At 38.2% G+C, this 27,842-nt stretch overlaps 1 protein-coding gene across 1 annotated transcript; it reads left to right on the top strand.

Annotated features, from left to right (window-relative positions):
• Positions 1-4: 4 nt before the first annotated feature.
• On the top strand, positions 5-25,649 carry NGLY1 (N-glycanase 1). The gene is given in 15 exon segments (XM_075704682.1): positions 5-135; positions 1,497-1,542; positions 1,544-1,612; positions 3,737-3,830; positions 3,833-3,885; positions 3,887-3,976; positions 7,517-7,676; positions 10,958-11,180; positions 11,922-12,043; positions 12,464-12,609; positions 12,794-12,904; positions 17,942-18,106; positions 19,437-19,625; positions 23,356-23,533; positions 24,096-25,649. Coding segments are annotated over 15 exon segments (1,950 nt in total). The 5' UTR covers positions 5-7; the 3' UTR covers positions 24,272-25,649.
• The last annotated feature ends 2,193 nt before the right edge of the window (positions 25,650-27,842 follow it).

Here is a 27,842-nt window from a genome sequence, read left to right as displayed (position 1 = left end):
CGGCGCGATGGCGGCCGCCGTGGGCCTGTGTTCCTCGCCGCCCTCCCCCGCCGTGAGCGAGCTTTGCCAGAACGGGCGGGAGATCTTCCTCGAGGCTTCGCGGCTGCTCCTCACCTGGGCGGACAGCACCCTCCGGTGAGCGGGGCGCGGCGGGAGGCGGCCGGGCTCGCCGCCCTGTCGCGGCCGGGCCGGGCTCGGTTCGGTTCGCGGGCCGGCGGGCGTTGCCGCGGGGCGACTGGCCCTCCCGGCCGCTTCCCGCTTCACCCCCCGCAGCCTCCGCCCTTCGCCGGCCCCTCTCGTGGGGAGCAGCTGGCGGGGCTTTTGGCTGCCCTGTCCCGAAAGCGGCCCTGAGGGCAGCGGCGGTGGGTGCCCTTCGCCCGCCGCGGGCGGTGGGGTCGGGGCCCGGGGGGCTCTCGGCTGTCCCGCCGTACGGCCAGCGCCCTGTTCACGGCCCTGACCGGCTGGTCTCGACTGTGCCTGGGTGCCGAAGGGGTCTGCGGGTCCGGAGGGCAGCGGCGCGGCAAGGCCAGCGCTTTGTCCGGCGCCTCTTGAAAAAAAACGAGTCCGTGCGTGAACTTGGCAATTGCTGTTGGGTTTACTAATGCAGCTCGAGAAGCGGTTCGTCATAAAATACCGGCAGCAAATGGCGTACAGACAGGCGGTCGCGAAGATAAGCCGTATGATTCAATTTTGTTATGTAATACCGAAGTTCAGAAACATCTTGCTTCTCTTTGTCGCTGTTTACAAATAAGATTACTTTTCGCATAAGTGTGTAGTGCCTCGGGATTTTATTTCCTTATTGCTTGTTGGTTTGTTTTGAGGGCTTGTGGTTTTTTTGCATTGAACGTAAAAGCCTGCAGTGGCCCTGATTCTGCAAGCATTTAAGCACCTAAAAATTAGTGGATGCATAACAAGTAATGCTGAAATAGTAACTTGATTTTTCTCTTGCCTTGCTGTTCAGTAAGACTGGTATCAAGAGTTAGTGACAGTTGAATTTTTGAGAGGTGGCTCTGTAGGGTACCTGTACACACCAACATGTATGAGTGACCCTGATGTCTTCAAGATGTATGAGCTGCCCCTCCCTGTCTATATCTGGTTTGTCAAGCACTTGGAAAAACTGTGCTGTGTGACAGAGAACGGTGGGTCCCGGGCTGACTCCTTTTAAAGAAAGAGGTGAGAGAAGAAGGTTTAGAAGAGTTGAAAGAGGAACCGAGAGGTAGCCCTTCAAGAAGTAGAGAGACCACAGTAGTTTCAACCACATACCAGGAAGTTTAGCATAGCTTCTGTAGCAGGCCTCAAATCATCCAGCATTGAGCTGAGGAGTTCAATTAGAATGCTATGGGGGGCATTAGGTTTCACATTCTGCCTACATGGTGTGAATGAAACTAAACTTTTAAAAAATCTTTTATGAATGGCTAATGCTGCTTAGTACAGTTACCCAGCTTTTAAGTGTTTACTTCCTTTGCAAACATAATTAAAACTTTCAATCTCTTCAGGAATTCTTATGAAGAAAAATATAGATCAATTCAGATTGGAAATCCAGTGTTTTTTCATGAGGCTGTTGCCTGTCAAAGGAGCAGTTGAATGTTTATTTGAGGTGCGGTTTCAAGAGGTGAGTATAATTTAGTCATTTCTCATGTCTTCATCAGTTTACGCACTAAAATTTAAAATTGAATTTTTTTCTTTCTCCTTTCCCAGTTGCAAGGCACTAGATTTTAAGCCTTTTACTATTTTCTTAATTTTCTTTCAATCCTTGTTTGCAAATATCTGCAGTGAACCAACAGAAGATGTAGATGAGGCTACTTCAGATATCCAGAGCTAAGGTGATCTGTGATAAGATTGATTTTCTGCTGTTCAGGCACACTGCTAGTTCACTTAATGGCCAGACACGTATCCATGATGGCACAAAGGAAATGGTGGGAAAGGGGGTGAAAACCCCGTCTCTTAGTAGCAGCTCACTATTAGGTGGACATCAGACTGCATCATCAGACAGTAGTTTCCATATTGTAAATCTGTATGTTGAAACTGTCATTTGGAAAGGGAAAAAAAAAAAAAGTCGTGCTCTGCTGCTGCTTGTTCCTACCATCAGTAGGGCTTGTGTGGCCGCATATTAAGTTAGATAAGGGAAGCTGTTCTGATTAAAAATTAATCCCCCAAAACAAAAAAAGAAGTATTTTTCAGCTAATTCACAGTGCAGCTGCAGAAGTACTAGTGTTGTCTTGATAGCAGTGGAGAGCAACAAGCTATTGAAGTTGTGGGAGGGTGGGACTTTTACCCATTTAAAACAGTTATGAAACTGTATCCTAAAATAGTCCTGAGTGAGTCTTGATTCTGTTGCAGTCAAAAAGATGTATTTCGAAGATTGCTTTGTGTCCTGAAATGGGCCCTGTCTTGGTAGACCTTAAACTGCCAAAGCTTGTTAAGCTAGAAGCAGCCTTTGTAATTACGGGAGAGCTGGGGTGAAAACCCAACTTTTGTTTAATGGTGCAAAGCTCTTGCTCTGGCTTTGCTTTGATTTGTCTGTTTGATACCATACTTCTGTACGGGTACATACATTATGTTATTTAGGTCCAGCTGTTGTGAGACCTCTGCCTGCTCTTCGGGTAAAGTTAATTAGTGTAATTGTCCTAATTTAAAAAAAAAAAAAAAGTATGCTGAAAGAAATGGTGCCTGCAGAGGGAGAAATGGTCTGTGGATTTATTCTCATGCTCGTGCTCAGGAGATGGCTTTTAATGATGTGTTTTAGCCAAGAAGTAGTCAGTATAGCTAGTGAAGCACTCAAGCAGTAATAACACAGGCATTTTAAACGTTATAAAGTGCTACTCCCACTTCTGTCAGATCTTTAAGACCATGTTGGCTCACTCTTATGATTGGTCTCAGTCTCTGCTTGGTAAACCAACTTTTTCAATTAAAAAATGAGGACTCTTCTGCTGGATTGATACATTCCATTTGGTTTTGTGGTGATTAAGTGTTAAAGTGAAGCACTGCAGTCTGCAATGATAGGTGACCTAAGGTAACTGGATAAACAAATTACTCAGTTTAATAAATAGAAGTGCTGCAGTGGTAGAAACTGAAACTCTTAAAGTACAAATGCTTCAGGATATTCATGTAAAAAAAAAAAAGTAACCTTTTTTTTTCATGTGAAGTATACTGATATTTGCTTCTGTCATAATTACTAACCTTTTGTTGTGCTACCAGTAATCATGTTACAATCAAAAATAGGAACCCAGAAATCAAGCTGGGTACAGGTCTCAATAAGAATAATATTTCCTGTCTGAAAACTTACAAAATCTAGAAGATATCAGTATAGAAGAGAATTCCCAGCAGATGCCATTCTGGAGGCTTTTTCCCCCAACATTGGCTGTCCTCCTGTATTGCCTAGCATTTCACTGCTGTACTGTGAGAACTGAGCATTTGTTGTTCATTTCTGCTGTTGCTGCTTTCTCTGCCAAACCATAATTGCGTTGTCCATGTGTGGCTCTGCAAAATAAGTTCCTAACAAAAGCATGTTGTTATGAGCCCTTTTTCTCTAGACTGACTGTAGGTTCTTGATCTAATAGCTCCTGCTGTGAGGGATCTACAAGCTTCTGCTGTAAGGGACCTAATCTGAAGGCTGAACCCTGCCAAATCGTAGTGTGCTAACTTGCAGTAAATGATACAGCTGTTAGCTATAGATACAAACGGCTGACTGGCTTAGACCTGCATTAACTGCTGAATTAATTTGTCTAAATTTCAGGGAGAAACTCACCTGGTTTTCCCTAAGGAAGCTTCAGTTGAGCAGCTACATAAAATCAGAGCCTTAATTGCTGGAGAGAGGAGTGGCAGACTGAATTGAGTCAAATCCACAGATGAGGATCCTCTGAAACTGTGTCCAGCACTCAGACAAGTTGCACATCAGCCTTCAAGACCCGCTGACTGCGTTCTTGCCCCTTCCCATCAGCAACCTGAAACATCACTTGTGTAATCTCTGGAAATGGTAATTATAACCTGAAAACTTTGTAGGCATGCTAATCTTGAATATAAAAATTGAAAGAGAGTTAACTGTTGGGACAGGTTGCTCAGAGAGGCTGCATAGTTTCCAAATGTGGGTGTTTTCAAGACCTGACTGCATAAAGCCCAGAGCAACTTGGTCTAACCTTATAGCTAACCCTGCTTTGAGCAGGAGGTTGGACTAGAGGAATTTTTATTTTTCCAATGGTTTCTGAAGCTTTTTGAGTGTTTTCTTCGGTCTCCATGCAACTTCAGCATGGAACGTGGCATAAATAGAATATTAGCAAGAGGGTTTTGTTCAAGATGTTTGTTAATGTTTTATTGATCAGGGTGACATGAAAAAAAAGCTTATTTGTATTGTAAGGAAACAGCAAGGTGGGGGAACAGAGGGAGATGTGGAAAACTAAGACTAGGGCTGTATACTGTTTGGTATTTGAGAGCCAGCGAAAGAACAGGAGCATAACCATAATGCTTATAATTGTTGGTGTCTCAGTTCATGCATTATGACCTCTATGTTTAGCCTGTGAGGAGGGCTTTCTTTTTCACATGTGACTGTTGTGAGACAGGAATTTAGCCAGGCAAGGACAAATCTATAATTATTTAGGCTATGTTTCCCTTGTCCAAGAGGTTCAGATGAAGTTCCCTGTCAAGACAGAGAGGCAGAGTCCTCATCTCTGATGTTACCTGACCTGATGGGAGAAGACTATTAACACCTCATACAACTTTGAAAAATGAAGTTATGCCTTTGATAGAAGGTTTGAAGGATGCTTCAGTTTAACTTTCTGAAGAGTTTTTCCCTCTAGAGCCAGTGTCACTTTAGTCATAAAGTTGATGTAAGATGAATCCTTCCACAAGCTCGCTTCTCATAACATTCAGAGTTTGTCTCTTTTAAATGATATTATCAGTATATTGTCGGATACTGAACTATGATATACTATTCCTTCTTAATACCTACCCAAGATCAGTGGAAGAGAAATGGCAAAGCATAGATTGATGTGATGGCTTTTGGGGAGAGAGAGCACTTGGTGACCCATCATCACCCATAATGTCCTTTGGGAAAGGAACTGTTGTAAGCACTTGAATATTGAGCCATTTAATCTAATTATGTTAGCATGCTAGTGGTAGCCTCTCAAATACACTGACTGGGTTTGTTTAAATTTGTTTTAGGTTTTGGGGTTTTTTTTGTTTGGGGTGGGTTTTTTTTTTTTTTTGGTCTGCTTGGTTTTTACTGTTTCAGCCACTTCTGCAATGGTGGTTGGAAGTGATTGTGAAACCTCTAGAGTGACTTGCTGAGTGACTTGCTGCAGTACTGGTTAGTACTGGAAGCTTTAAAGCTTTAAAAGTTGTGTTGATCTTGCAATGAGAAAAATGTTGCAGATTTCAAGTTGACACGATATATTCTGAGGTTAATCCTTCTTATTTGTAGTTTTTTCTGCCCTGACTTACGCTAGCCATCAGGGTTGTGGATCCATTTCTCTGCAACTATTATTTTTCCGTACTTCTTGAGATTCGACATGGGTGGTGGGACCAAACTTACAACGATTTAGAGACATTGCTTATGCAATGTTGGCACTCTATTAGAATGCTGTATTTCGGCTGATCTCTTCAGGGAATTATACTGATAGCTCTCTGAGCCATTGAATTTGGTCTGTATAGTCTGGGTTGATTGGAAGGAAGTCCATAAAATATCTTCTGGCTAGGACTTGGCCATTTTGCTGCACAGCAGTAGGTGTTTTGTTTTTCAGTGAGTATACTGCAGAGGTATAGTTGTATTATTGTTCTATGCACTGCTGTCAGATGTCAGAGAGATTTAGAATGGTTTTTGTAGTGCAAGCATTTTTATTTCTTGCCTATGCGTTACACCTGTGATTCATGGGAGTCCTGGTAAGCAGAGGGAAAAGTGGTTCACTTGCAACAGTAGGGGAATATTCTGAAATGGCACAGTTCTAGGGACCTAACCCATCATTATTTTGCCTCATCTGTGTCTATTCAGCGTTTCTTATCGTCAAGTGTTCTTGAGACTTGGAGAAAGGAAAGCTCTGGCTAGTCATTATTATGGTGGATAGATTCTGATCCGTTCCTGGATGACATAGTGATTATAGGAAGAAAGAGGTATCCAAATTTAGATTTGCAGTGAGGTTCACCACACTTCCAGATGTTTGCATAAGACTTCATTGGTATACAGTGGCTCTCATGAAACCGGTTAAGCACTACTGTAACACTGATGGTGTTTGCCAGTGGGAAAATCTGAATTGTCAAAGAATCTGGGAGACTTTCTGTTGTGCTGAGCAATATCTCTAAACACCCTTTCAGGAAGCTGACAGAATATGAAGATCTATAAGCCATTGGTAGTCCCTAACTTTCCTTATTTCTGTTCTTTCAACTTGCATTAAAGTGAATCTGAACACAATTGCATTTATGATGTTAAACCAGTTACCTACAGCTGATGAGCTCCAGGAAGAGTAAAACCAGTTCTGTTCTGTTTCACCAGTTATGAAAACTAAGGACTGGTCCTGTAGTACAGTCCAGCATCAAAATAATCACTCCTAATTTAAATGCTCCTTTGAAATAAGTTATCTTCTGAAGAGTTCTTGCACCTGCGTATTATGTTGCATTTGCTGCTAGCATCTCAGGAAAGTGTGGAATTTTTGATGAAACAAAAATGGTAGTTAACAAAGCTAGACTGAAGCATGATCTAGCAGTAGAGAAAAGGTAGTTTAGCAGTGCCACAGGCTTCCCCCCCAAAATATGCCAGAGTCTTAATTTTAAAATCCCATTTCACTTTCCGTGTTGTCCCGCTTTAAATGGGAGTAAATAGTTTGCTCAGCTAACTCCACTGTTACTAACTTTAGCTATTTATTTTAGTAGGTATGGCTGTACCTTATTGGGTGCAACAGGTAGTTGCCACTGAGCAACACTTAGGATAACTGACTGAAGATGCCTGGTTCCTATATTCGTTTTCTAGTGAAATACACTGTTCAGTATACGGTCACAGGGCTATCTATTCAAATCTCTATCAGAGTTGATCCGTGAGAGAAGGAAGTAGAAATAGACAAGCAGCCTTCATGAATAAGAAATAGAAAAGCAGCGTTCATCAATAATAGAGTTCTGCAAACTGGTGCAGCAGTGTCCAGGAAGTGGAATGAGTTACAGGTTCTTTCGTGGATTTCAGGTAAAAGGTGTCCAAAAGAAATGGGGGGGTGGGAGGGGAAGGGAGTAATTAAAAAACTTTGCCATCAGAGGTGTCTTTAAAAACAGTTTTTTCTTCTCCCTGAATCAGTACACTTTTCACTCAGGACACCATTCAGAATGCTCAAAGATTACAAGGCTGGCTCTACAGTTTGGGTGGTGGTGTCTGCAATTTTTATTGATATCTTTACAAATAAACATTTCACCTGTAAAGAAATATGTAATGTAACTATGAATATAGAATTATGACTGACTGAAACTAAAATAGGAGACCTTCCTTCTTCTGGCTTAAGGTGGAAGTTCATAAATCATCTTGTGACTGAAAATCCTTTTGCAGGCTGAAAGTATCTTGAAAACACTTCAAACAAAATTTGAGCATCTTGTATTGATGTATGAGAATCCTTCTATTCAGCAGAAAGCACTAGCTTCAATTCCCCTCCAGCAACTGAAAGAGAAGGCTCGGAAAAAGCTAGAGCAAGCTACAAGACTGGACAAAGGTAATGCTACCAAGTTATACTGTATGTGCAACTAGAATATTCTTTCAGCCATCTGGTTGATGCATATATCTACTATGCTTCAGGTTAGGTGTGTGGATTTGGTCATATGCTTGCAGGTTCCAAATGCTGTCTCTAAATTAGAAGTGCCTTCTTCCTAATTTTCAAATTTTCTCCTTTTCTCTCTGCTTACTTCTGTTACTTTTTTAATTTCATTTTTGTCATCCATTCTTCACTGCTTTCACGTAGAAATTTTGAACTCTTAATTTCTGAATTAGTAGTAAATAATGCTTGGGAAACAAATGAGGTGAGTGTATACTGTTATATTCCTTGCATCTAGAGTGAAATAGCTACAAGAGGAGGGGAGCTTCTTGTTTGAGTAGTCATTGTTTTGAAATTGTCAGAGTGCAATTTTCCCATATGTACTACCATTCCAGATTCAGAATAAAATTTGAAAATACTGCTTCTCTTTTTAGAGTGATACTATTGGTGAGATTTTGCATGAGACCTTTCCAAGATACAAAGAATCACCTTTCTTGCTAATGCTTAAATGAATAGGGTTGTTCACATGCCATCCTCCTGGAGCTAGAAGTAAAATATGGGCATCAATATTTGTGGCATCAGTAGCTAAAATTTGTATTTTCTTCATAAACGCAAATTTGTTCTGAATGTACAAAGTCTTCATCAGTTAAAAATGACATATTTCTATGTTCAAGTGACAGTTTTAGATTTGTTTCAGCAATATAGTGAAATTTCAGTTGTACGAGATAAATATTAAAAAAAAAAAAGATTCCAAGACCATATTTAAACCAAGAAATCCTTTTCACTCTGAATCTTTGATAGAAGACTGAAGCAATTTTGCTAACAGGATAGGAGTCCTGTCGATTTGCAAACCAAAAATAAGCTCTTCTAATCTTTTTTGTAAATGACTTTGTGGTGTCTCATGCAGCCACACACTAATATGTAATTGTGCCTTTGGCATTAGGGAACTTTTTGACAATGGATTTTCTTAGTAATTTTTCTCTTTTTATAAAGCTATACTGGGAGGTAGGAAACCGCATAAACAAGTACAAAGCATTCTCATTCAGCAGCATAGGACAATGCAATGGGGAAAAGAGACTTAGCAGTAATAAATTAAAACTATTTAAATTCCTTTAAAAAGGAAAAGAAAGGTAAGCATACCTCTTAGACTCTGCTCTAATTCTGCTGTGCACATTATTAAAACGGGGAAGGAAGGAGGAGGGTGGTGTTTCCAGGTGCTTCTTCCCAAGCCATCAAGCTGATCTATTCAAAACGGCTTCCAGACCTTAATTTAGATAATAATAAAGAATAAGAAAATAAAGGGTGAGGGATGGAACTCTACTGTTTTGGATTGTGACATTTTGAAAGGATTTTTAAAGAGCTTTATAGAAACATTCCTTTGGGAATGGAGTGTGTATGAGATGTATGGGTAATTGGCTCTTTCAGCTTCTTTGGTTTATCTGTATTGCTGTATTAAGACTGTCACCTGTGGGAATAACTGCTTAGTGCTGGGGGACACTTGTTTTTAGGACTTCCCTTACAATGCTTAATAGGCATTTTTGGCTCATAAAGGTTAGGAAGATTACGGTCATTTGATCAGAAGTACAGACTTTTTTTTACTGTTTCCCTTTACCACTTTCCATTAGAAAGATGGATTGTGCAGTCAAAAATAGCTGCATGTCATAGCCAACTGTTTTCTGTTCAAATAAATCATATTCGTCATTCTTTCCATGCAATGCTTTCATGAAGGATTTATTTTACAAACCAAGAGAAGAATATTCATATGATAGCAGTCATATTTTCATAGCTGGGTTCTGGTTTGTATGTTATTATCCAGGAAAAGAGAATATGGCCTGTGCTTGAGAGCTTCTTATTCAGTTTTTAGCGGAAGGTTTGAATATACAAGCATATCCATTTCGTAAGCAATAACACCTTGTCTGAGTGTTTCAGCACAAATGTTTTTCACATAAGAAGTAAAAATGGAAATTTTACTACAATTAAAAGTCAGTTTTTCTTGCTTTGATTAACAAGTCATCATTTCTCATGCGCTTCATGGTCTTGGCATTGTGTGTTTAATAGAGTTAGGGCCCCCACAGAGCCTTTTGTACCAAAGACTACTTCAGCCTCAGAGGGGGATGTGAATTGAGCTTATATAAGTAAAACGCACATCTTACCTAGTCTTTCTTTGCCATTCTGAAAAGGGAGATAGTGCACAAATTTGGTGCAACTTCCTTCAACTTCCTTTAAACAGCATTTTTATAAATTATTTTTGTATCTTCATATTCATTAGGCAGACCTGTCTGCACTGTGACTACAAGCAAGCTGTAGTACCTAAAATAATCAGGTATTAATATCTATGAATGCAGTGTGGCCTAAATTATGGAGTTAGGAGGAGGACTTATTTGAATGTTTATGAATCTGAGAAGGAAGAGTATCTCTCTGGGCACTGGAGCAGAATATACATTTAAAGACTAAGGAGTTAGAAGGCATGGATCTCTTTTGGAAGACTGGATTTTTTTAACGTATTAATTAGGTAAAGTGGGGTTATTTCCAGGTGGCAGAATACTGACAGTGTGTGAGTAGATTCTAACACAGGAAAATGGTCCAGAAGAGTCTGGTGGTCTAGTATGGTAGAATTGGCTAGAGTAGAAAAATAAAGACATCCTGCATCTAGCTTGGGTAAGCTGACAAAGGTGTTTATTAGCTGAATTTATAAACAAACTCAACTTCCTTCACATGGTATATGTACAAATTCTACAATAATTAAGCTGTGTTTGTAGAAAGTCTCTTCATATTACACCTGGGTGTCTAGTCTGCTGCCAGTGTCTGGTTCTTTGGGATTATGAAATCAAAGCAATTGTTATTCCTAGTTTAATAACTAAGGATGGGAAAAGAATATTTAGGAGCAGAAAAAGAATTAACACTCTCTCTTCTGAAGCTCTGGAAGAATATGAGGGGTATGAGGAACTTCACTGGGCCTCACTGTATATGTAACTTCTTTTTCTGAGCAGGTCCTTATTCTCGCTCTAGCTGTAGTGTTTAGGAGTGCATTTTTTTGTTCTTTAGATATACAGTTTGATGTTATTCAGTCTTCAGAATTTAGATTTCTTTTTTGTGTGTGCTTAAGTAATATATGAAGCTTTTTTTGTAATGAGACTTCTAAAAAGTAATAAAGGCCCGGAGATGGTGATTTATGTAGATCCTGGAAAGTTCAACTAAATTCTTTTTTCATTTGACCTAACTGTGTTGTGTAAATTTCACAGGTGCGCATGTGAATGAAGAGGACTTCTTGTTGTTGGAGCTCTTGGCCTGGTTTAAGAATGACTTTTTTCGTTGGGTAAATAATCTTCCTTGCAGCAGGTGTGGTGGGCAGACAGAAGCTAAAAGACAGTACCTGTTGCCTACTGATGACGATCTAAGGTGGGATGTCAGTGGAGTGGAAAATCATTACTGCAACCAGTGTCAGTTCTGTAATAGATTCCCAAGGTAAGGATACAGAGATTTGCTTTGTCTTTTTTCCTTGTCTTTCCAGAAACAGCTTTGCATTTGTGCATTCTGTGAAAAAGTGAGAGGTGGTTGGTTGAAAGATTAGAGAAGCCGTTTTAAGCAACATGATAGGATGGTTGATGAACCAGCAATTGCTCTATAAGATTAGAGATTTTTAAAAACAAAATAATTGCTTTCTTTCACATGGCCTTGTTCTGAATACTTGTCTGATTTTCTTTTTTTTTTTTTTTACTGTTAATTTGATAAAGTACAACTTCTAAATAAAATACATTAATATTGGCATGGTATATAGGTAGGTTTTTGTTGTTTCAAGGAAAACTTTCACTTCTATGCGAAATCACAAAGGGTAATGCACATTTTTTGCTGAGTCTTGCAAAAGAGCAAATATCCAATTTTTTAATATTTTTGCTAACTGTCAAAAGGACCAGCATACAAAAAATCATATTTTAAGATGAAGTCTAAGTCAATTTTGAAAACTTAAAAAACCAGATTCATTTCAGTGCTGTGATAAATGTGGGATGAAGTCATGTGAGTCTAAGTAAAAGTAGCATTCTGCTCGCACTTATTTTGTGCAGTACGGTGATCATTTCCATTGTCTTCTGTGGACTGAATGGCACTGAAACCTGTTCAAATAATGACAAGGACAGGCACGCTGTAAGGATTTTGAAAGGTGAAATGTATTTTCAATTATTCTGGTTTTGTTTTGGTTTTCTCCTGTAGGTATAATAACCCCAAAAAACTTCTGGAAACCAGATGTGGACGCTGTGGCGAGTGGGCTAACTGTTTTACACTGTGTTGCAGAGCTGTGGGGTTTGAAGCCAGATATGTCTGGGACCATACAGGTATCGGTATTCTAGAATATAGTAACGTTAATACAAAGCTGTGCAAAATGAGGTTATATATTTTATGGTTCTCAGATTATATTAGCTATCACGCAGCATATAAAGTTATGCAGTTCAGCAAACAAAGACAATATAAATTCAATTTCCGGTCTTGCCTGATAAGATGAAGTATAGTTCTGCAAGTAAGGTTAGATGATTGACTTCAGAATGATACAATCTGTAGTTGAATCTAAGGGAACATGATCCTAAGATAGAAGGAGAAAGCTCTGGTAACTTTTCTGACTGTGGATGAACAGAAAAACATGTTCTTTCACCTGTTCCTTCATTTAATAAATCAGGAAAAGTTACAATATCCTGCAATATCAGAAGAGAGGATCTATCCTTATAATTCATTGTTTATTCTTGGTCTCTGTTATATAGATCATGTGTGGACTGAAGTATATTCTTCATATCAGAAAAGATGGCTTCACTGTGATCCCTGTGAAAATGTCTGTGATAAACCTCTTCTCTATGAAACTGGGTGGGGAAAGAAGCTCTCCTACATAATTGCATTCTCCAAGGATGAGGTAGGAGTGATGATGTTAATAAACAGCAAACTTGCCCTGAGGCAAGTGTGTCATGTATTCCATCTTAGTGCCATTTCCAGAATTACCATAGAAATACATACTTTGATGAGCTAGCCTCTTTAAATGAAGCAAGATACATGGGAATTTTTGGTTGCTTTATCTTCTTCTTCAACTTGTGCTTGAGGTTGTTGATGTCACCTGGAGATACAGCAGTAAGCATGAAGAAGTACTCTCTAGAAGGACAGCACTCAGTGAAGCTACGCTACGTGAAACAATTAACGCATTAAATAAAACGGTATGTAATTTTTCTTAAATGGATTTCTTTAAGTGAAACGTAAGTGTCTTTCCAGAATGTGAAGTCCTTGAACAAAGGAATGCATGTGGTAACCTGATAGGAATGTTGGTGCACTATGGAATGTAAAATGCTGCTAACTATACAGAGCTCATTTTACACTGAACATGTAAGAAGCAGTCACAGTGCTGAACTTAGGTGAAACAAGATAAAGAATGGTATGTAAAAGGATTATCATGTTATCTCTTACGTAGTCAAATGTGTGTGTATATACAGTGCATGTGTATATAATATATACCGTGTGTGTATATATGTTTTCTTGATGGCTTTGGAGTAGACTTGTGCATCAGCAGATGTTGGGGGTAAACTACAACTGCTTTGTAACTATGTGGACTCCTTGAGGGCAGCTGAGCATTTTCCACATCAATAATGCTATAACTTGAGAACAACAGTATTTATAGTTATAAGAAATGTAGGCCTTATTTGTTTCCCGTGACTTTTTACAAGCTCTAGGAAGTGGGAGGAATGATTCATAAGTTGTTTCCAGGACTTTCAAGAAGTGTTGATGTCATCAGTAAAGCTTTGGCTCAGAGCCACATATATTATTCATGCCTAACGTCCCCAAAACACATGGAGCCATTTGCACCTGCATGTCACAGTCACAGAACCCAAGTGCACTCAGCACCTCTCTGCTAAGCTTTTCCCACTCCCTGCTTGGGACAGGATGAACTTTTCTTGGCTCTGTATACTAGAATACCACAAAACCTTGAACCACCTGTAAGGTTCCATTTTTGTCCCCACTTCCTTCCGGGGCTAATTCCTGTGCATAGAAACTTTAGTTCCTGTGGTAGTATATAGCTGATGGCTTAATAAACAGATTATGCCTTTTTAGAGGCCTGCTGGCTTGAGGGTTAAAGCCACACTCTAAGAGTATGCAGAATTGAGCTGGACTCATGATTTCAAGCCCTGGCCTCAAATGTTTTATCACTAATGAAAAATTAGAGTCACATATCAGAGTACTGAGAAGGCTGACCACAGAGTAGCAAGATAAAAGGAGGTAAAGGATCAGAAATTCAAGTTGAGGAATGCATGTGCTTAGTGCAGGGTTGCAGGAATTTAATGGTGTCCTCTCCAAGCATTGAACCCTTGCTGACTACAAACCTGATTTGAGGGGCCTTTCTTCTGATCTGCTGGCAATAGAAACAAGTCACCAGACGCTTCTCCTCCACAGGTTGTCTGTAGGGAGAGAGAACCTTGGAAATGAGGCGCTAATAGGTTGAAAAACTACTCTGACAAGATTGATGGAAAGTACAGGGAACTGACTCATGGGCTGGCTTGCCTGACCTCCTTCTCGCTTCAATGATGTCGCTGTAGGATCATGCTCTTTCACTTACAGAAGCCTAGAGAAGTGCATTGCCATCTCCAACAGATGGTGCTGCACGTTGGTCTATTGGCATGTTTCTTATTTTTTTTCCACCTACTTTATAGGACTGCAGCTCATGAGATGACATGACCACTTTTCAAACAAAGAACAGGCATTCTGGTCATGATTTAAATGAAAATTTCATTAAAAAACAAGTACAGGGAAGAAAGCTATAGATGTGCTTCCAAGACACACTTGTATTTCTCCTACCTTCCTTTCTCTGCATGTGGAAAATCCCAGCCCTTTCTTCTCTATACTGCACACTTTCCCTACTGCTTTCTGGTATTATTAACACTGTCTTGTCACTCTATTAGAACACTTAGTCTTTTTGATGCTGTCTTATTCTGAGGAACAACTTACTGTCCCTTTCTACAAGCTGAATGATATTCACACTCCCCTCCTCCCACACACACTTCCTTTTGCCCAGTAGCTGTTCAGAATATGTTTGATTAATTTAATTTATTAAATTGATAATAAATTCAATCCCTGTAAGTAACTGCTCTTACTCCTTTTTTCTTTTGTCTGTTATAGTTGGAATTGGATTTTAGGGAGTTTGCCATCAGACTGCTAAAAGAACAGCTTTTCTTTCTTGCATTTGTCCTAGTCAAAAGGCCCTTCCTAAAGTTCATACTAAGGTGACAATGCAGTGGGTATCAAGGGGCCATTAAAAACTATTCAGCAGCTTCTGTGCTCAGTAGAGGGGTAAGGCAGCTCACCCCCAGAACTATCAAGACTTTATAGTAGGTTTCCATTACGCTGCTCCGTCACAAGTCTCCATTTCAGCTAGTATGCTGTTTCCTTCACTGCAACCTATTTAGCAGATAACTGATGTAGGCAGAGGCCTGCACTAACTTTCCCTTTTCCCATCATTTCCTAGAGACCGGTTCCCCACTAGGAAGGATTATAGTCTTTGTATCTTTTGATGCAGAACTCCAACACTGCATCTTTCAAGCTCAATTCTTGTAAGTTACAACTAAAGAGAAGCACAGTATGCGGTATACATTATCACCTAGACTGCAATGTTAGTGAAAATGGAATCTAAGAGATCATTATTGTGCTTTCCTGCATAAAGAGCAATGACTCTGGTTGTTATTCCTCTGCATGTCTGTCTGTTTAGTGGCCAAGCAGAGACAACACAACAGTTCAAACGATGTTGAGTGACTGCCACTGTTAAATGGAAAAGAGGCAAGGATAATTTAATCTATTCAGTACACTACTTTACTTCTCAGAATTACTGTGTGTGTTTTATTTGGGTCAGGCATTCCTAAATGGGTGTGTAGCCTGTGAATTATCAACCATCTGATGTTATTCTATAATATTGTATCGCAACCTGACTACAAAGTTTTTTTTCGCCTACTTTGTATTGGCACTGCTCTATTCCAGTCCATTGTGTGTTACCCCTGTAGGAAGTGGGGAGAGGACCCTGAACTTTAACTGCCTTCATTGGAAATTGGATGGTGGGGCAGGGAAGCAAATTATTTTTTTTATTTGTTCCAGGCCCCATTTTTTGGGGGTGGTTGTGAATGATTATAGCTACAGCCAGGTCAGCTCTTAAAAGGGATACTAGTAATGTAGGCTGAAATGCGTCCATCTCACGGTGATTGATGTGAGATGAATCAGTATTCCTTGTTTAAAGGTTTGAAATTCAATTTCTACCCTCAAATTATCTGTTGCTTATACAGCAGTGGGTCCACTTAAATCACAGGTTGTCCATCTCCCAAAACAGTCTTTCAGGAAGCATCAACAGCATAACTTGCATGTCATGCAGAACTGATTTTAAAGCTGCAGTTCTTAACCCCTCTTCCTTCCTATTCCCTTTGTCTGCCAAAGAAAGGTGGGGCCTGAGCATGTATGTAGAGAGCAATACCTTAAGAAAAAACAAAACCAGGAAGTTTTAGCCATGACAGTTGATAATGGAGTTCTTGGAATCCATTTCAGTACGTGAATGCTATTGATGACAATGTCATTTGTAGGAAAGGTAGTTACAGGTTTTTGCAGCACAGGCAGTGTTGATCTCTGCAGAGTCTGAGCGTTATGCATGTCTTACAGGCTGCTGACATTTAGATGCAAGAGTCTACGGGGTGGGGGGAGGTGACAAGAATTACCATTCTTGTACTCTTTACAGTTGAGGAACTTACCAATTTCTTGTATCGTACATAGAAGAGGCCTGTCTTCTGAAACACCCCATTTGTGTTGAAGCACAAAATGGGGTTTTTTTCAGATACTGTTACAAAGCTGCAACCAATTCTCAGTGTGGCATCACTAATTTCAGTGGTGGTGACCCCTGACACAGGGTTTCCTTACATCAAAGTGGCTTGACGAAAATTGTAGATTAGTATTGCTAACTTAGGGTAAACCATACCAAACTTCCTCTGAGCTGGTGCGAGATCTGTAGTGTGGCATATGGATACCCAAAGTGCCCAGGCAAGTGTTAGATTCAGGAAGGCCTGGTGTTTCATGAGGAACTGCTGGAGTCACTGCTCATCATCCATCAACACAAGGAGAGGTGGACTTCCCCCTTGCTGTGGTAAAACAGGTATTTGGCAGCTGGAATTTGTTCAGTTGGAGCTGTTTCTCATAATTCCTCTGTATCTACTTTCCTTTATCCAGTTCCACATTGTTGTCTGGAACAAAAACCCTTCAAATGCCTCTTTTCTGATTCCTAATAGCAAAATATTCTGGGGTCAGGCCTGGCTTTCAGATAATTGGAATACTTACTGGCCTGAAGTTTCAGGTGCTAGTGGGCTGTGTGCATGCCTCAGGCGATCACCGAAGTAGAAAAAAAAGGTGATGCGTAATCATTCGCATACTTGATGTTGAACTTAATTTTCCAACCCTGTGTGGGTATATCCACAGTTAAGGAAGAAGGCTTCACATATCAGCCGTGTATATTTGATATGAGAATCATGGAGACAAAACCCAGGGTCTCAATGAATTTGTAAGTTGTGTACTAAAAAAACGTCCATAGTTTTATTCATGTGGGCAAAGATAAGTGAGCTACATAATTCTTTCTCTTTTCCACTAATTTACCTGGAAGCATAGGTGATTTTTTTTTTCTCAGTTTTCTGATATCTGCAAAAATATGAATGTCGTAGTTTGTTTAAGATAGTCAGCCACTGTGAAATAACTCTTTCAGAGACCAACTGAATCTTTTGTTTGGGCTTAATCACAAAACCAAGACCGTTGCCAGCCAAATCACTCCACCTTAGAGAAGAAAAATTTGACCCAATAATTATGCTTGCTTTCTCTTTGCCCCAGATAATAGCAAGAACAGTTACGGTACAGAATACATACGAATAGCTATAAAATATGCTATGGAAGTGTTTTATCATCCAAGCAAATGTTTTATAAACATAGCATGAACCTTATTTTAAAAGAAATCCACATAGTTAGTGCATGCAAGTCCACAGAAAAAGCACTGCTGTCGAATAAGCATGCAGTTATGAATGATTTATATTTGCACATGTGGTATAAGATTAATATTTCTAACAGTCAGTCTAGAGTTCAAGTGTTAGTCTGTTTTTTCAATTCTTGTTTTCCCCATTGGTGTCACTCTAGAGCAGAACTACAAAGACCATTTTTCTGAATTTTTTACTTTTTCTTCAATGTATTTTCAGAGACAACAATCTTTGCCAGAAAATAGAAAAAGAGAGCTCTTGGAAAGGACAATTGTGGAGCTTGTTGAATTCATTTCTCCTAAAACGCCTAAACCTGGAGAATATGGTGGACGGACGTCAGGTTCAGTGGCTTGGCGAATAGCCAGAGGTGAAATTGGTCCAGAGGTATTTAACTTTTGCACTGGTGACTATCTTAGAGGTAGCTAACTAGAGGTTCTATGGTTATGGTCTACAGAGGAATAGCCCATATGGTAGGTAGCATACAGATTTAGTTCAAACTGTGAAACACAAAAGCATTAGGTGCAAGTTTGATGTGAATTCAGTAGAGGTCCATAAGAATTTTTTCAGGATTGATGGTGGTCCTTAACTCTAAATTGATTCTAAAAATGCTTGGGAGTCCTTGATCTAAAGTGTGTTTTGCTCTTACAAATTAATAAAAAATACTTCTTTTCCTTTTAATTAGTTACAGTGTGACAGATCTAGAAAGTTTAAGGCAATTCAAAGCAGTTGGGAAAACTTTAGAAAATTTTTATTTATGTTATTAGTTACTATTGGTTAAAGCCTAGAAGCAGGCTTTGACCAACTATTTTTGTTAATAAAACAATGTGGGAGCAATTAGGATTGTGTAAATGGAACAATCTCTTAAATAATAAGCTTGTTTGATTTTCATATCAATGTTTTTGACTATTTCTGAAAGCAACGTTTTATTTTCAATTATTTTATGCGAAGGTACAGTTTCCCAGAACCATAGCCATATTTAGCTTGAGCCAGCAGGCAAAAGTGTGACTTAGCCCGTCACTCGTTACATCACTGTTGTAGTGATCCTGTTATATAGAATGACTGACAATCCTAAATAGAAAATAGAACCAGTTAGGTGGAACTAATGAGTTTCGTAGGATTGTTTAAGTTTGAGAAACTAAGAGTTTATTTCAGTTCTCCACAGTTTAGAAGATTTAGTTTCTGCTTTGCTGAAACTCATAAGAACAATGACAAATCTTAAGGAAAAAAAAAGTAATACTGTGAAGTTGTGAAGCTTGTACCTTATGTTTTTTGAAGTTGATCTGTAAACTGTCATATACAAGGACCTGTATATGGTAATCACAGAATTATATTTTTCTATTCAAAATAACCATTTACTTGTTGATTGTACAAGAAATATACTCAACATATAAGTTTTCTATTCCTAACATGTTAAACCCTTACTTAAATATGATAATTTTATGTTATTTTGTTAATAACTTCTAAAAGTAATTAAGTGAAAATTTAAAAAATAAAATTACTGCTCCACTCTGGAAAAGGTGGAGCTCTTCTGTAGGAAACTGGTTTAAAACTTTTGCAGAAATGCTTTTGTCTGCAACCTCTCTTAAAAATTACATTTTTTTTTCAGTTGGCAGCAAAACTGAATTGGGAAACCATGGCATGCTGTTTAAAAGTAACATAGTCTTACGGAAATGTATTGGGGAATGAAGGTGCTTTTGTATTTTGCCTTTTTCAGAAAAGAAAAGAAGTAATTTTTATTCCCTCTGAAAAAGAGAAGACATCTAAACTCTTCCACCTCACCTACAATACAGTAGACGATAGTTATACACGGATTTCCAATAACAATGAAAAAATAAGTGGCTGGGAAACAGGCGTTTGGAAGGCAGAGTCTATTTGGAGAAAAGTTGAAACAGATTGGAAAATGGTAAGGATAACAATTACTAAAAGTGTAAAATCTACCGTAAAAGTATGATAACTCCAATAAAATAGAAAACCCTTGCCAATGTTTGGCATCAAAACCCCTCTTGGTACCCATAGAATTTAGCTGATGTTAGTAAATGTTACTGTTAAGCTTCAGGTAAGATTGTCAGATGATTTAATAAATTGGAAGTTTAGCTTGTCTTTCAGAAAGGATGACCAGCTTCTCTGCAGATAGGTAAAGCCTCGCTAAAGCCCCAAATTTTTAAAAAATGGCTTCCTTCTTATGCTTTTGGGCAAATGCACAATACTGTTTTATTGAAAAGCAGTACTTCTCTCAATATTTTTTTGTTGTTGTTGTTTTGGAGAATAGCTTTATAGTGTATTATATCTCTTTGATACACAGCCAAAGGAAGAAACTGCCAAATCCTAAATATTACAGTTCCATCTGCAAGAAGGCAAAAACCTGTCAGTTATCCAGATTATTGTATACCCTGCCCAGACTCCTTCCCATCTGTCAGGACACTGAGCAGCAGAAGAGTCATATGCTCTAAATCTAAGAAGAAGAGAACTGATGCCTGTAAGATGAGAAGAGGTCATTTACTAGCAACCAGCTTTTCCTGCAACAGCTACCCACTGTGGAACTGAGCATTCCTGTCAGGGACTATAGCATGTTATTGCTTTGTTTTCCTGTCATTTTAATAGTCTGAAAGGTCTCTGGCCAAACATTCTTCTAGCTTAGGCAATGGTTTGCTTCCCATTGATGAAAAATGGAGCTAAGTATATAATTGTCTTCTGAGGTTTTCTGTGCTGGGTCTATGCATAACTGACTTCCAAATGCAATAGGGGAATAGCTAGAAGAGGTTATTCTACATAAAAGAGAAGGAATAAGGGAAGAAACTGGAGAATAATACAAAAAATGTTGCAACAGGGTAGCCTAATAGAAAAAGAGAAGTAACAAAAACTGAGAATGTGGATAACTGTTCTCTGCTTCCCTAGGATTTACTAAAAATCTGATAGCACATTGTATCTTGAAGTCTCCAATGATCAGTCATCCTCACTTTTACAAGAAATATACTGTCTGTGCAGTGAAACTGATTATGAGTCTGCTGTTCTGCTCAGCTCTACTAACCAGATAAAACAGGGAGGGACCGATCTATAAGACGAGGCAGAAAGACTATATTCAACAGCACCTCAATTTTCTTAGATAAAAGATGAGAGGGTGGCCTTGAGAAATTAGGAGCTACAGATCCAGGTATATCTCAGGCTTATGGGTAAGGCATGTTAGTTCTACAGGAATAGCATCCTGCAGAATGTCTATGTATGAATCTAAAATAACTTTTTGTTGGGGGTTGTTTCTATTATGAGAGACAGCAGAGGGAAAGGTTGTTTGGGGTTTGCATCCTCTTTTTGTAACCTGTAGTAGATCTGCAAGGTATGGATTTGGAGTTTGATTCAGCGGCTCTCCAAGTAACTTCACAGCTAAAGGAGCCTTCGTAGAAATATTTTGTTTATCATTCAGTATGTGATGAATGGAAAGGAATTTGAATGTAAAAGCCACAATAAAGGTAACTATAGGTATTAGCCCAGGAGTAACAGAAAAGAACCATCAGTTATGTATTCTGTCTTTGCAATGTTGTTGATCAAAATGATTCGGATAGATGATCATCTTGGCCAATCTGATAGTAGCCATGTTCATCATATTTGTGTATTTTCTTGCTATTCAGTGTCACTTGACTTTATGGTACAAAACTCAAACAGGTACAAAACACAAATTTAATCAGATTACCCAGAGATAACTTGGTATCCAGGGCTCAAACAAGCAGACCACGGTAGGTGATAATGATAATGTAAAAACTTGTAGATCTGAAATCCGTGGGTTTCTAAAAGCTTCTTTTCCAGAAGAATTGCTCCAGTGGAAGAGAATTCGAAGGAGTCTTCCCCACCTCCCCACCCCCGAATTCAGATTTTTTTCAAATAATACTGGAAAAAGAGTAGCCAGGTGTGAAAGTCAGAGGATAGTCAAAAAGACACAAAAGGAAACTTAAACTTCTGTTTTTCTGATTAAATGTTTGGATATTGGAAGATGAGACAGGCTAATGTTTTAGTTTTTATCCCTAAAAGCCTATGTTCAGTGCATCTCAACCAAGAGGTAATTAATGGAATGTTTTGGCTTCCTTACTCAAATACGGCAATTCAGTAGGATCTGATCAAGGGAAATCTCTTGCTAGAACTAGCTGAGGTACTTAAAAAAAACCAAAAAAACAAACAAAAAAAAAGTGGAGATCAGCACTTTCATGAACATTAAGATTATATAGCTATATTATAATTATTTAGCTTATTATTAGCTTATATTATTTAGATTATTTAGCTAGCGATAGGACGAGAGGAAATGGGCTCAAGCTGCGCCAGGGGAGGTTTAGACTGGAAATTAGGAAAAATTTCTTTACGGAAAGGGTGGTCAAGCATTGGAACAGGCTGCCCAGAGAGGCGGTGGAGTCACCATCCCTGGAAGTGTTCAAAAAACGGGTAGATGTGGCACTTCGGGATATGGTTTAGTCTAGTCTACCCTTGATTGGTTTAGGTGGGCTTGGTAGTGTAGGTTAATGGTTGGACTGGATGATCTTAAAGGTCTTTTCCAACCTAGATGATTCTATGATTCTATATTCACATGAAAGCAGGTTAAATTGTTACATTTTCATAGGTAATCTTCAGTGTAACACCTCACACCTTTGGGATTTTTTAGATTTCTTAAACATGAGAATTAACATTTTTATACCTGGTGTATAGTAACACTAAAATTCTGTTTTATAGTCAGTTAATGACATTTCTATATTTGGGTGGGATCTTTAGTAAAACATACTACTGTGTTTAATTTTATTCAGGGTTGTTCCTTCCAGATTAAAAACTAAAGAGCTATTTAAGTCCCTTCTGTATGACATTAATGAGAAGCCTGGACATGACAGAATTTTGATAAGTTTTCTTAACTAAGGATTCTGAAAGGATCATGGCAGTTTTGACACGTTAATCTGTAATGTCCATTTTCTTGGTTTGCTGATAATACATGCTAGACTTGAAAGTATCATTGGACGTTCGTTACAAAATTCTTATGAGGGTTCATAGTAACTTTAATGGCTGTTAACATATGAATGAGCTTGACTGTTCAGCCAGGTGAAGTTTGTAACAGCATTGGGACTACATTAAATTATGCAAATGTCTGACAGTTCAAATGGTGTTAATACAGGATTTATATACGGCTAGCATGTATGATTTGCTTTAACCAAGACATGTCAAGTCCTAGGAGAAGTGCTATGCAGCCAGCAGCCGCATCTGAAGAATCCAAAATACTGATTACAGAGTTTTCTGCATCAGCAATACTGAACAACTAAAATGAAACCATGTATGGGCCTGTGCATTTATATAAAAAACAGAAGTCTGCTTTTTTAAAAATAATAGGTATTTTTGTGGCTTAAACTTCACCAAGCATGTTGAAATAGATTGGTGTTCCTTAGTGAAGGACTATGAACATGTACAATTACCTAACTGTGGAATAGACTTAAGGATTCAGAACGAGATTATATACAAAATTGTACTATGTACAGTTTAAAGGTTCAGAGGCTTCATAAAGAATGAAGGTGTGCTATCTTAAGATTTTATGTCCTTGTTACAATGATTAGTTAGATGTGTGGTGATCATCTCAGTTTTTGACATGCTGACTATGTCTTCTTTCCATTCAGGTTTATTTAGCCCGAACAGAGGGGTCATCCTCTGCTACCATCAGCTGGAAGTTTGAGTGCAAGTCAGTCAGTCTAAAAATAGATAACATTTCAATTAGGACAAGCAGTCAGACATTTCAGAGTGGAAGAATAAAGTGGAGACTTTGGTCTCCAACAGCAGAAGTTGCTCTGATAGGAGGTAAGTGTGGAATTTAAATAATGAATTATGTCATGCAGCAAAGGTGTAACTGGAAATAAATAGTTTATATGGAGAGAGCTCTGTGCAAATACTGAAAATGAAATGCAAATGCATTTTGACTTTTCCAACTCAGCCTTTCTTAGCAAGGTCAAGAAAATACTGTGCATTTAACCACAATTGGTACAAAAAAACTGGTACAAAGCCCAGTTTTATTAATCTACACAGCCCTATCTGCAACAGAGCAGGGTTAGCAAGAGCACAGAGTGGATACAAGATACTTGGGTGTTTTACTAGGAAGGATAGATGCTTCTGTGTGCGGTGGCTTCAGTCTTGACTAGGTCCTCTGAGCACGAGCGCTAAACAAGTGTTTAGTGTTACTAAAAATTTACGGCTGGGCTTTTTTTTTTTTTCTTTTTCTGCCACTGATTGACAGGTGAATTTGAGTAGTTGCAACTGAGATCCTTAAACATTCATTACAAGTTACCCTTTTTATCATGCATTCTGGCATTGTATGCTGTCTGGAGCAGTAGCTTACTGAATTTTTTATTTTTTCCTCCAATAGATAAAAATCTTTGCCCCTATTCTGATTTTGCCGGTGCAACAGAAGTTGTGTTGGAAGCAATTCTAAATGGAGGGGATGGTGAAGCTGCATGGCAACATACACAGCTGTTTAGAGACAGCTTAACAGGATGTGGAGAAAATTGCTTGGAGATAATTATAAAACTCAGTGACCTCTGAGAACCTGAACAGAAGAGGTGTTCTTTTGGATTCTTTGAAGATGTTATACCGTGGATACAACATGAAGATTTTGCTGGCAGTTCCTGTTCACCCTGCTGGCAATTTATTTCCTGTTTTACTGCTTCCATTTAGCCAAGTTGAAACTGCATGTGTATTGAATAGGTAAACATCACAATGAAAACCTCTTCCCTTTGAAAACAAACACCAAAATTAAGGGATTGAACCATTAAATACCCTTTTCTTAAACTTTATGATTAAAAGGAAACAGTTTTTAGGAAGCAAAACATGATCATAAGAGCACAGAGCAATTGTAATCAATTTTAATTTGGAGTTTTGGGCTTGGCTTGCTGGGGCTTTTTTTATAATCTGCCCCCTGGAAAAACAGTTTGAATTCCATTTTCGTATTACAATAGATGTTTGTGATGATTTTAAAGAATAATCAAAGACTTGGACATTTTAAGAGAAAAATACGATTTTATGTAATAACCAGAAGAGCTGAAATTAAGATAAATATTAAAGCAATCTTAAAATTATCTTGTTGGTATATCTAAGTATTAAACTTGCATTTAATACATAGAAATGTCTGGAAATATGATGGTGTGCTAGGAAAATAAACTAATTTTGAAAGAAGTGTTCATTATGTACCTAAAATTGTCATGGCCTGTGATATGAAATTGAGACTTAAAACTGCGTAAGAACATCAGATTTTTTTCTATGAAAAAATAGTTTATCCATTATAAATACTTTTTAATTATATAAATTAAAATTTGCCCACTTCTAAAAAGATTTATTAAGGATGTAGGTTAAAATTACTTTTTAAGCTATTGTCTTGAGTTGCTTTGAATGCTTTTCCCAAATTTGATGTACAAGTATATACAGCTTTTCTGTTTCTTAATGTAGTGTTTAAATCTTTGCATTGAGTATAATAAAAACTGCCACACAAGAGATGTCAGATGTAGCAGTGCTGTAAATAAAGTGAATGTTCAGATTAGATAGTCTTTATCCGAGAATTTGAGGAGGGCTATGGCTGGATTGTACAAGACAGTTTTTATTCTAAGACTATAATGCAGAGTTCAAACTATAGTTTTATTTTAAAATAAGTGAAAATTAAGGGTGATGTTATCAAGATCAATGTTCTTAAAGCTTTTTGTTCCTTTTTTCTGACTCTTCTAGTCACTGTATTGATTTGAAATTCTTGTAAAAAATCATTTACATTGAAATAAATGTTTGCTGACTTTTCAACAAATCTAAGCAAATATAAGGCTATTCAGATTTTATTAGGAAACTGCATATGCACAGAGAGGATAGGCATCAAAATTATACCACAGACATCTTAAAAAGTAGTAGATTATGGCAGCTCAAGAGTGATGGAATGATGTACGATAGACTATATAGTTTGCTTCAGAATGTAAATTGACAGTTTATGAGGGGGATTAGAAAGAGAGAGTTTTACTCCCTTAATACAGAATAATACAGTGACAGGGAACTATGGAAGGGTGTTCATCTACATTTGATTAATGCAAAGTGAATTTGCCAGTCTCCATTCAAAACTCCTGTATTTAGTTTCAGCTAAATGCTAGTTCTGAGATTTTGAGTGGGAACCCGACAGAAAAGTATTTTAGACTAATCTGTATACTATGTCGGAAGAAAATAGGCAAAAAAAGAAGACTTAGTGACACCAGTCAACAAAAATGTTTCTGCTTCATGATTTTGATAGCTGAAAAAGATACTGCTTTAGGACAGAAGTTATTTCTTGCATTGTATTACTTGAAACAGAGAGTATGACAAATTGCAGAACAGCTTAACTGCATTTGATAATTTGAAAGCAGAAGGCAGAATAGATTTAAAAGTAGTAAGATAAAATAATTTTCTCACAATTTTGGTCAGGATCTCTGGGGGAAGAGTAATAGCTGCAGATAACTTAATAAAATCACCCCCTCAAACAGTAGAGTAGTTCAAGTCCATTATTAAAATGTTTGAATGAATTAAAAAGATTGAAAAACACCTCACCAATCTAATTAATCAAGAAGTACTTCTGTATTTATAAGATCACATGCAATGAATAAAAGTGCTTATTTTAGGAAAGAATTAATGAGTAAAAACCTCAGACTGAATAGACCTAATCCCGAAAAGTTAAATGGAACTCCTTCAGATGTCTTTTGGAGTACCCTATAAACAGTGAATATTTTTAATCTCTTCATGCCTAAGCTGTTTTAAAGGCAGTAATTTTCTTTGTTGATCCATATTTCAGTGCAACTCTTAATAAATTTTTAATTTTTTTTTTTGAAACCAGAGGTAATTCCTCATCAATAGTTGCTTCATAATAACTTACAGTGTCTTGAATTTGCAATACTATGTGGTAGAAAGATCTGTGCTGCAGTTGTGCTCTAAAAGTATAGGTATTAAGTTATACTGGCAATGATATGATACTGGTTAAGTTGTAGATGTTGATCAGGGCATAGGTAGCTAAAAGTCAGTGCTTACTCAGCTGCTTAGAAGTTTGAGGAGAGGGAGGTTAAATGGGGAAAGAAAAAATGCTGTTGACTAGAAATGTATGGCTTAATGTCAATATAGGTAAAACCAGCAATGTTTTCTAGAATTCAGTTTAGTTTGGTGCATTTTAAAGAATTACTAGCTGTCCAGCGTGCCATGGGTGCCTTCCAAAGCTGCACTGAGATGTAACAGTGAAATCTTTTCAATCAAATTTTATATAAATGCTATACTCTCCAATTAATGGTTGCAAACTAATTCTGGAGCGCATGGTTTCCAACAGAACTGTGTGGGAGCCTGTGCACAGAATTCCTCCTTTCAAACAACTAGTTGTTGCACTGCACTGTGGTCTCTCTACAGTTGATCGTACAGCTGTTTATTTCTTCATATCCTGTTTTGACTCTGAATGCTGCATGCAGAATAGCAACCACTAGTGGCAACCCATGAAATTGTAGTCGTAATTTCCTACACCCCAGGAAGTTGCTGGGAAAATGTATTTTTAAAACACATGAAGGAAGCCCCTTGTAGGCAGTGTAGAGAGAAAGCACCGGTATACAGGAATCAAGCGAACCTCAGTATAAATTATACACTTGCACTGAGAAGTACGTAATGAAAATTGTCTCATCTGATCCTGTGTGATAATCTGTCGCCTTTACTCATCAGTTATCCATGGAAGATTTTTCATATATAGTCTTAGACGTGAGATATAATCCCTATTATGTGCGATGTCAGGAAATGTAGAACACTAAAAATAAAGTATGTTTGTCTCCATAGCACAGTGGAATGAAAACAGATGGTAGGCAGCACATATGGCTGCCAGAAGCTGGGAACACCCATTTGCAGAGTTCTTGCAGCTCAAAACAAAACAAGCCAAAACAAAGGAACTCCGGGGGGGGGGGGGCAGAGATTGTTCCAGGCAGATATCAGCATATCTGTCCTCTTCTCCATGCTTGCACTCCCCATTTCCTTACCTTCAGTTGCTTAAGCTAGGGATGGAAGTATACTACCAGTTAAGAATTTGATGTACCTTCTTAGTATGTGTCAAAACTTAACATTTGTTAAGTACAGACATTATTTAAAA

Source organism: Pelecanus crispus, chromosome 2, assembly GCF_030463565.1.
Source record: "Pelecanus crispus isolate bPelCri1 chromosome 2, bPelCri1.pri, whole genome shotgun sequence".
NCBI lineage: Eukaryota > Metazoa > Chordata > Aves > Pelecaniformes > Pelecanidae > Pelecanus > Pelecanus crispus.
This window is presented reverse-complemented; position numbering and strand designations above follow the sequence as displayed.